The 10,138-nt window shown below is 51.8% G+C and overlaps 2 protein-coding genes across 2 annotated transcripts; both read left to right on the top strand.

Moving 5' to 3' along the window:
* The first annotated feature begins 2,245 nt into the window (after window positions 1-2,245).
* LOC142663355 (histone H1.5-like) lies at window positions 2,246-2,965 on the top strand. The gene has a single exon (XM_075841961.1). It carries the CDS (start codon window positions 2,246-2,248, stop codon window positions 2,945-2,947), a length of 702 nt encoding a protein of 233 aa, XP_075698076.1. The 3' UTR covers window positions 2,948-2,965.
* Window positions 2,966-3,858: 893 nt separating this feature from the next.
* Window positions 3,859-4,269, top strand: LOC142663059 (histone H3). The gene has a single exon (XM_075841357.1). It carries the CDS (start codon window positions 3,859-3,861, stop codon window positions 4,267-4,269), a length of 411 nt encoding a protein of 136 aa, XP_075697472.1.
* Window positions 4,270-10,138: the final 5,869 nt, after the last annotated feature.

The raw sequence follows: 10,138 nt of genomic DNA, 5'->3' as shown, positions 1-10,138 counted from the left end.
GCCTGTAATATAAAGGAACAGGGACATAATTCCTGTAAGATGAAGGAACAGGGACATAATGCCGGTAATATGAAGGAATAGGGACATAATGCCTGTAAGATGAGGAAACAGGGACATAATGCCTGTAATATGAAGGAACAGGGACATAATGCCTGTAATAAGAAGGAACAGGGACAAAATGCCGGTAATATGACAGGACATTGAAATAATGCCTGTAATTTGAACAAACAGGGACATAATGCCGGTAATATGAAAGTACAAGGACATAATGTCGGTAAGATGAAGGAACAGGGACATAATGCCGGTAAGATGAGGGAACAGGGACAAAATGCCGGTAAGATGAGGGAACAGGGACGTAATGCCGATAATATGAAGAAACAGGGACGTAATGCCAATATTATGAAGGAATAGAGATATAATTCCGGTAAGATAAAGGCACATAATGCCGGTTCAGATAAGCGAACAGGGACATAATGCCGGTAATATGAGGGAACAGGGACATAATGCCTGTAATATGAAGGAACAGGGACATAATACCGGTAACATGAAAGAACAAGGACATAATGCCGGTAATATGAAGGAACAGGGACAAAATGCCTGTAATATGAAGGAACAGGGACATAATGCCGGTAATATGAAGGAACAGGGACATAATGCCGGTAATATGAAGGAACAGGGACATAATGTCGGTAATTAGAAGGAACAGGGAGATAATGGCAGTAAGATGAGGGAACAGGGACATAATGTCTGTAAAATGAGGAAGCAGGGACATAAAGCTGGTAATATGAAGGAACAGGGACATAATGCCTGTAAGATGAGGAAACAGGGACATTATGCCGGTACTATGAGTGAACAGGGACATAATGCCGGTATTATGAAGGAACAGGGACATAATGCCGGTATTATGAAGGAACAGGGACATCATGCCTGTAAGATGAGGGAACAGGGACATAATGCCTGTAATATGAGGGAACAGGGGCATAAAGCCGGTAATATGAAGGAACATTGACATGAAGCCTGTAATATGAAGGATCAGGGACATAATGCCTATAATATGAGGGAACAGGGACATAAACCCTGTAATATGAAGGAACAGGGACATGAAGCCTGTAATATGAAGGATCAGGGACATAATGCCTGTAATATGAAGGAACAGGGACATAATGCCTGTAATATGAGGGAACAGGGGCATAATGCCTGGTAGATGAGGGAACAGGGACATATTACCGGCATTGTGTCCCTGTACCCTCCTGCAGGATACATAATGGCCGTAATATGAGGGGACAGGGACAATACTACGGTGTCTTGTCTTTTGCCGGCTTAATGTAGTACGAGAGGAACACACAGTGTCTGTTCCCGCCTCTGTGCTAGGTTATAGTTATACAGGTGGAGTAGTCTCTAGTGTCCTGTCTGTGTCCGGGTAATGTACTGCTGGAGGAGCAGGTTTTGGGGTCTGGCCTGTGTCAGGTTAGTTCAGTAAAGGAGGAGCAGACTTGTGCCTTTTATGTGCTGGGAAGTTGTAATACAGGTGGAGCAGACGCTGGTGTCCTGCCTGTGACGACTTATTGTAACATAGGTAGAGCAAACTCTGGCGTTTCCTCTGTGCTGGGTTATTGTAACACAGGTGGAGCAGTTTCTGGTGTCTCCTCTGTGCCAAGTTACAGTAAGACAGGCGGAAGACACTCCGACATCGCGTCTGTGCCGGGTTACCCTTCTGGGCTCTCTGCAGCTCCAGGTCGCCCCCGCATCGGACAATCAGCTTCCCGCACGTTAGACATTGTGGTAAAGAACCCTGTGATAGTGACAAGTGCCGGGAATAGAGGGAACGAGCTCCCGCAAACACATTTATCTTGTCCGATCACAGCGACGTGCAGATCGGCAGAACTATGGCAGAGATCCCGGGGCCTCCTCCCGGCTCCTTCCCAGCATCTCTGCCATTGAAGGCTAGAAATGAGTAGGGGGAATGTCAGGGAGGGGGAAGTCACGTAGAGAGCCCGCTCGCCCGGCCGCTTCTAGTCGGTAAAGGGCTCTTATCCCGGGCAGGGAAGCACAAGGGGAGAGCGGAGCTTCACTCCTGTCAGATGAGGAAAGGGAGGACATGTGATCAGTGTCAGCCAATAGACGCTCAGGACAATCGCAGCCAATCACCGAGCAGCCGCTGTACATATAAGAGGCGCCCCCCATCTCTGTTCTCAGTGTTTTTCCCTCGCAGAATAATTGTTTTAGTGGATTCCCGTGTTATACGATGGCAGAGACCGCACCAACCGCCGCTGTTCCTCCCACCGAGCCGGCCGCCAAATCCAAGAAGCAGCCGAAAAAACCTGCAGCAGGGGGCGCCAAGAAAACCAAGAAATCTTCCGGTACCGGCGTGTCGGAGCTCATCGTGAAAGCCGTGTCCGCCTCCAAAGAGCGCAGTGGGGTGTCTCTGGCCGCCCTGAAGAAGGCTCTGGCTGCTGGAGGATACGATGTAGACAAGAACAACAGCCGCCTGAAGATGGCGCTCAAGACTCTGGTGACCAAGGAAACCCTGCTCCAGGTGAAAGGCAGCGGCGCCTCCGGCTCCTTCAAGCTGAACAAGAAGCAGCTGGAGACTAAGGACAAAGCGGTCAAGAAGAAGCCGGCGGCTGCTGCCAAATCCCCGAAGAAGACTCCGGCCAAGAGCCTGACAAAGGCCAAGAGGCCTGCCGCTGCCAAGAAGGTGGCGAACAGCCCCAAAAAGCCAAAACCTGCCCCCAAGAAAATAACAAAGAGCCCAGCAAAGAAGGCGGCCAAGCCCAAAGCTGCCAAGAGTCCGGCTAAGAAAGCTGCCAAGAGTCCGGCTAAGAAAGCTGCCAAGAGTCCGGCTAAGAAAGCTGCCAAGAGTCCGGCTAAGAAAGCTGCCAAGAGTCCGGCTAAGAAAGCTGCCAAGAAGGCGTCTAAGTCCAGGAAGACCGTGACGAAGAAATAACCGAGAGCCGCCCGTTTCTTGTCCCACAAAGGCTCTTTTCAGAGCCACCACCTTCTCCCCGGCAGAGCTGTATGATCACTGGCCGCTATTTCCTCCGGTACAGACAGCAGCGCGATCCTGAGATAAAGGAGGCGCCATCATCGCGTGTGCACGGAGGAGCTTCATGTCCCTGTTACTCTATGACAAGTGTCATTTCTGGTCATCTGCGCTGGACGCCATAGCTGCTGTATCCGGACCTCCACAGTGTCCGTCCCGTCACTATGGTGTAACATCCAGGCAGAGTTTATCAGGTCACAGTCCACCAGGTGTAATGTGTGAATAAGGACCGGGGCAGCAATAGACTTGTAGCTTACAGCACAGGATCCACGTGAAGGAGGCCGATGGTTTACACTCTCTCCGGTGTAAATAGAGCACAATGTCCCATGCTCCTCATTACACGTGGTGGATGGTGACCCTTATATGCTGCCTCTGGATGTGGGGCACAGTGTCCTGTGTAAGGATGGGGTGGGGGATTGTCCCTTTGTGTAATCTATAAAACTACTGCAGCGGGGGATGATGGGGAAGTTGTCTCTTATATAACGCTGTGTACGTGATCTGCGGACATGGAAATACAGTGAGCTGTTTACTGATGATAACTAATTCGCAGAGAGCTGGAGAAATGATCTTATTAACGCCCCCTGCTGTACAAGCTGCGTCTGGACATCATGTAAACCGGTGTCCGCATCTTCGGAACGGTGATTGGTCGCGAATATCACATTTGCTTTGTCGGTCGCATATTTTTTTTATGAAGAAGCCAATAGAATGTAGGGGTGTGCCTTTCATGGACCAATGAGGACACGCTCAAGTGTATAAATACTCTGCTCTTTCCTCTCCTCGTATCAGTCTACTAGTGTGCACGTTGTTGTAGAGCTATGGCCAGAACAAAGCAGACTGCGCGTAAATCCACCGGCGGGAAAGCGCCCCGCAAGCAGCTGGCTACTAAAGCTGCACGGAAGAGCGCTCCCGCTACCGGCGGAGTGAAGAAGCCTCATCGTTACCGCCCGGGCACAGTCGCTCTCCGTGAAATCCGCCGCTACCAGAAGTCCACCGAGCTTCTTATCCGTAAGCTGCCCTTCCAGCGCCTGGTGCGAGAGATCGCTCAGGACTTCAAGACCGATCTGCGCTTCCAGAGCTCAGCAGTCATGGCTCTGCAGGAGGCCAGCGAGGCTTATCTAGTCGGGCTGTTTGAGGATACCAACCTGTGCGCCATCCACGCCAAGAGGGTCACCATCATGCCCAAAGACATTCAACTGGCCCGCAGGATCCGTGGGGAGAGGGCTTAGGTCTGAACCCGGCACCGACTACAACACAAAGGCTCTTTTCAGAGCCACCAAATCCTCCCTCAAACGAGCTGAATCCTTTTCCTCCGTTAATTCTACCGCGACTCTCCCGCTGGCTTCTCGGTGCTCTGCTATTAATATGTGGAGGTGCCATGTTAACCCTTTCAGTGCTTAGTTAGCACCATTTACACTATAACCAGTCCCCGTCTCTAGCACTCACGTTATCCGGCCCTTTCAGCAGTCCTGTCATGTGTTATGCCGGATGTCTGCGCTGTATTCATCACCTCCCTCTCCGGCTGTATCGCAGTGATAACCCGCCCCACTCCTCACTGATGACCGCACATCGCTCTTCCTATAATAACCTCCGCTGCTGCTGCGAGGAATGACGCCGTTATGTGCAGCTAATCATCCTCCGCTGACCAGTGTGTGCGGAGTCCTTGTTCCCTACTCCTTGTAAAGGCAAACCAGGCGCAGCGTGTAGGGTGGGGAGCAGGTATCCTCCGCCCGGTGTGAACACAAGCGCAGGGGAATTATACTCTTATTCTGTGAGGTCATGATCATCGGGTGTAGTCCTGGTCACCGTTGTAAATCAGAGATCTAAACGCATTAACACTGCCCGAGTCTTCTCCTCCCTATTCATTCTATAAAGCCGTTGTGGTGCTGGTGGCCTGAGGGGTGATCTGCGTGCACACAAATCCTGAACCTGACGGCAGATGACGAGCAGCCGCCATACTAATCCAAGACGTCACGCTTGTTCCTTGTTTCCCTTAACATTACTCTTTAGATTTGGGGCAGATAGCGAATACACAGCAGTCGCGCTATAAGCGGGAAAAGAGCGGCCGGTATTGTAAAATGAACGTGAAATTCAAAATCTGAGTTAAGCCAATCAAAAGGAGGGGGAGGGATTGGTAATGTGAATTCACTGAAAGAAACGCCCCGGAAGTGACATGAATAACAGTTTTCTCTCTGGTCCGCCCAAGGTCTATATAAAGACGCGCCCCGCCGTTCTGGGTACAATATTTCTCTTCAGCTTCAGCTGACAGGATGTCTGGTCGTGGTAAAGGAGGAAAAGGTCTCGGAAAGGGCGGTGCTAAGCGGCACAGGAAGGTGCTCCGTGATAACATCCAGGGCATCACCAAGCCTGCAATCCGCCGTCTAGCTCGCAGGGGAGGCGTCAAACGCATCTCCGGTCTCATCTATGAAGAGACTCGCGGCGTGCTGAAGGTTTTCCTGGAGAACGTCATCCGTGACGCCGTCACCTACACCGAGCACGCCAAGAGGAAGACCGTCACCGCTATGGACGTGGTGTACGCGCTCAAACGCCAGGGCCGCACTCTCTACGGCTTCGGAGGTTAATTCCGCTCCTGCTCAGCTCCATCTTACACAACACAAAGGCTCTTCTCAGAGCCGCCACATCCTCTATAGATCAGCTATGATGTCTGCTGGTGACCGCTCGTGTATCTGAGCAGTGACCTTCTACTTCTATATACACGGGGGTAGGGGCTTCAGTATCACGTCGGTCTTCCAGTGAAGAGCTGGATATGTGGACTGCAGGGTGTCCCCTAATAACGTCCTAGAAGCAGCTGACTGAATTGGGTCTTAGACCAGGGAATGTTAATCTGAAGGGAAAGAGTACCTTAGTGCTATACTTGCTGGCGAGTGATCCTCCGGCAGGAAAACACATCCTCGTAGCGGCGCTGCCGGACGCCGTTTGTGCCGATGCCTGCACGTACACGAGTGGCAGAAACACCGCTGAATATCCGCTCAGTTGCTCATAGCGCTGTATAAGCGCACGAGCAGTGGATCAAACAGCGGACTTGCGGTGTTGCTGCCTCGGCGTCCAGCTTGCTGCTGGGCAACGTGCTTTCCGCAATCCTTGTAGAGAGGGCCAGTGTTTTCTTAGCTGCTGTCACTGCTACTAATGTTACCAGATTCTTACAACAAACAATAAATCTGTTACTGGGACCAACTTTGACACAAGTATCGGCTCGGCTCGCATCTCATTCTGCCGGACGGCTGGGATTAATAAGGCTGCTGGCAATAAATCTGTTAACCTCTAGTACTAATAATGAATCTGTCTGCGGTCCCTATTAGAGATTTCGGTCCGAACTTCACCAGGTTCGGCCGAACCCGTTTTGACCGAACCCGGCTACATTTTGGCGCCTGCCACATGTTACATCTAAAATGGAGGATTTCACAAGATCACCTGACATCAGGCTACCCCATAATGCCTTGCAAACGGCTCTCCCAGCCAATCGGGAGGCAGCATAGGGGCGGGCTCAAGCCTGCAATAAAAGTCTATGCACGGAGCTCAGCGGCCATTTTACAGACAGGAGCTGTAGGGATAGCATCTCTGTGCAGTAAGGGAAAGCTTTAGGAATCTAAAAGGCAGGAATCCAGAAATCGAAGGGGCTCATCCACTACTCACTACTCAGCCAGTGTGTGAATACGCTTTTATAAGGGGCTCTGAAATGTCTGGGAAAAAAAAGGTTGTGAAAGGACGGGGTAGAGGAAAAAACACCCATGCCGTCTCCTCTTCCAGTCCAAATGTTGGATCTGTTGGTGCCAGACCCAGTACCAGCATTTGTGGCACAAGACATGTGCCCAGTTCCACTAGTAGCAGCTGCCATGTGCCTGCTGGTAGTATCAGCAAGCCAGACTTGTCCATCTCCTCCGGTGGGCGGGTTACTTTAGACAATGCGGCCATTGTGGACTGGTTGGCTGGCTCGCGGTCATCTCAGCAGGAAGACTCTGACGATCTGGCTTCAAGCCAGGTTTCGTTGGATTCCAGATCCTCTACAGTTCCTTGGCACGGTGACAGTAGTAATATAGGTATTTCTAGCGTTTCCATTCCATCATCTTTGTCTTCGCTCCCCCTTCCTAGCGGGAAGCCATCTTTCCTGAGAGTCCTAAGAGACATCTCCTCAGGTGCGAAGGAAGATACTGAACAACATAGTGATGATGATGATGATTTGTTTTCCGCGAGTCAGCCAACGGAGTGTGTTGCGGCGGTGGTGGAGGTGGAAGCGGTGTCCGAGACGCATAGCTGCGGTAGTGGGGGTGTTGGTGGTGGTAGCCGTGGTGGCAGGCGCAGTAATGAGGGGGGCAAGGAGCCCGCCATGATGTCACATCACATTCACAACATAGTGACAGAAGTGGCGGGGATGATGAGGAAGGCTATGATGATGATGTTGTTTTAGACAGGACGTGGGAACCAGGTGACGAGGTGATGACGGCGTCAGAGGAGGAGGGTAGTAGTGGCGGCACCGGCCGTGATAAACAGCCTAGCCGAGGTAGGGGCAGAAGTCAACCTGCAAAACGTTGCAGCGGTAGGGTCAGCTCAGGAGCCGGTGACGGCGACACTGATGCTGGTGTAGGCTCCCGAAAAAAGCCTGCCAGACAAGGGGCAAGCTCGGGTGGTGGTGGTGGACGTGGTACTACCTCTTTACGGTACTCTGCCGTGTGGCAATTTTTCTGTACCTTCCTGGAGGACGAAAACATGGCACAGTGCCGTATCTGCAAGCAGAAAGTAAGGCGTGGGCAGGGCAGCAATGTAGGAACTACCGCTCTACGTAAACACATGGAGCGGCATCACAAGGCCATGTGGGACAATCGACATGCCCCACCATCATCATGTACATCTAATGAAGACCCCTCTGCCGCTGCTGCTGCTGCTCCGAGTCCCTGTCATCTAAGTAGTAGCCAGGCCTTATCCACCATGTCATTGTCATCATCATCATCACTGTCATCTAGTGCTCCTCCTATGTCCCGTCAGTTATCCATTACGGAATCATTGTCCAATAAGCAGCAATATATACCCAGTCATCCACTTGTCGTGCGGCTTAATTCACACCTGGCTAAGTTGTTGGTGGTGCAGTCGCTGCCGTACCACCTGGTCGACTCCGCCGGCTTCAAGCAATTGATGGCGTGCGCTCAGCCTAGGTGGCGAATACCTAGCCGACATTACTTCTCCAAAACAGCTGTCCCTGCCTTGCACAAGCATGTGGAGGAAAAGGTGTGCCAGTCCTTGCAATTATCCGTGTGCAGCAGGGTACATGCCACCGTCGACACGTGGAGCAGCAACTATGGGCAGGGACAGTACATGTCTTTCACGGCCCACTGGGTCAATATTTTGCAGTCCGATGCACCACCGCAGCAATGCCAGGCATTACCACCTCCACGCTTGTATCTTTCTGGTTCAACTCCGGACACCAGGCGCCTACCATCCTCCTCCTCCTCCTTGCCCTCCTCAATGGAGGTCTTCCCGTCCCCGACAGGACACAGCGTATCTTCCACTCCTCCTCCCTCCTCTTTTCATAGGTGCAAGGTGAAGCGCCACAACGCTGTCTTACACCTGCTGAGCCTGGGCGAGAAAAGCCACACAGGGCAGGAGCTGCTGCTGTGCATCAAGGAGGAAATCGCACGCTGGCTGTCTCCTCTGGAACTCACACTGGGCAATGTTGTCTCTGATAACGGCAAGAACGTTGTGGCTGCACTGCGTCTAGGTCACCTGACACACGCTCCTTGCATGGCACATGTGATCAATCTGGTCATAACACGCTTCTTAAAGTCATATGTTGGTTTGTCGGGTGTGCTGGCCATGTCCAGGAGGGTTTGCGTTCGCTTTAGACGTTCGTATGCATTTAAGCACGCCCTCCTGGACAATCTCCCAGAACACAGCCTGATTTGTGACGTTCCAACACGCTGGAATTCCACCCTGCACATGTTGGACCGTCTGTAAGAACAGCGGAAAGCCGTGAATGATTTCCTGATGCAGCAGACGGGCAGCGTTTGGAGCCAGTGTAATTTCGAGCTCAGGCACTGGCAGCTGGTTAGAGACGCATGTCGCGTTTTGAGGCCCTTTGAAGAGGCTACACGATTTGTGAGCCGTGACGCTAGCGGAATGAACGATGTTATGCCGCTGATATTCATTATGGAGCAAACGCTCACAGCGATGATTCAGCAAAGGATGGAGGAAGGATCACATCTGGCTATGGATGTTGAGGAGGAGGAGGAGGATGAGGATGAGGAAACAGGACCTGAAGAGGAGCTGGATTTGGAGATGGAATCACAGGAAGGGATAGGGGACGAGGCAGCCGCACAACATGACAGTGATGGTGGCGATGACGAGTCTGACGACGACCTTGATGATGGACAACCATGGCAGTATGGGGCGGAGATGGAACCAACCGGGCCCTCTGAAACGCTGGCCAGGATGGCGAGCTGTATGCTTCGTTACTGTCGTATTGTTAGCATGAAGCAAAGAGATGAGTACTGGATAGCCACACTTTTAGACCCTCGGTATAAAGCCAGAATGGGGGAGTTTTTTGCGCCTTCCGAGAGGGAGGCAAAATTGGATTATTATCGAGAGAAGCTATGCAGCCAGCTTGTCACGGCTTTCAAACGGCAAACACCTGCTGCAAGCATGTCTGACCGGGGGGCCACTCTCCGCTCCCCACTGTCTCATCGTTCCACCGCCTCTGGCAGAGCTACCTCTGCAATAGGCGGCAGCAGCAGCAGCAGCAGCCAATTCAGTTTGGAAAATATGATGACAACATTTTTACATCCAATACCCCGACCTGACACACATCGTAGTCACCAAAGGGATGTTCACCATCTCCAGGTGCAGCACCTAAACAACCAGGTTCACTCGTACCTGGACTGTGCCCTTTCTCCGTCAGAAATGCTGATCCCAGACCCCATGGACTTCTGGGTCAGCAGATTGGATCATTGGCAAGAACTGGCCCAGTTTGCCATGGGTGTACTGTCTTGTCCACCCTCCAGTGTAGCGTCAGAGAGGGTATTCAGCGCGGCAGGGGGCTTCGTCACCCCTAAGCGAACAAGATTGTGCGCCAACAGCTTGGAAAATATC

Source organism: Rhinoderma darwinii, chromosome 11, assembly GCF_050947455.1.
Source record: "Rhinoderma darwinii isolate aRhiDar2 chromosome 11, aRhiDar2.hap1, whole genome shotgun sequence".
NCBI classification, from domain to species: domain Eukaryota; kingdom Metazoa; phylum Chordata; class Amphibia; order Anura; family Rhinodermatidae; genus Rhinoderma; species Rhinoderma darwinii.
Note: the sequence above shows the minus strand (reverse complement) of the source record. Positions and strands in the feature narration are given on the sequence as shown.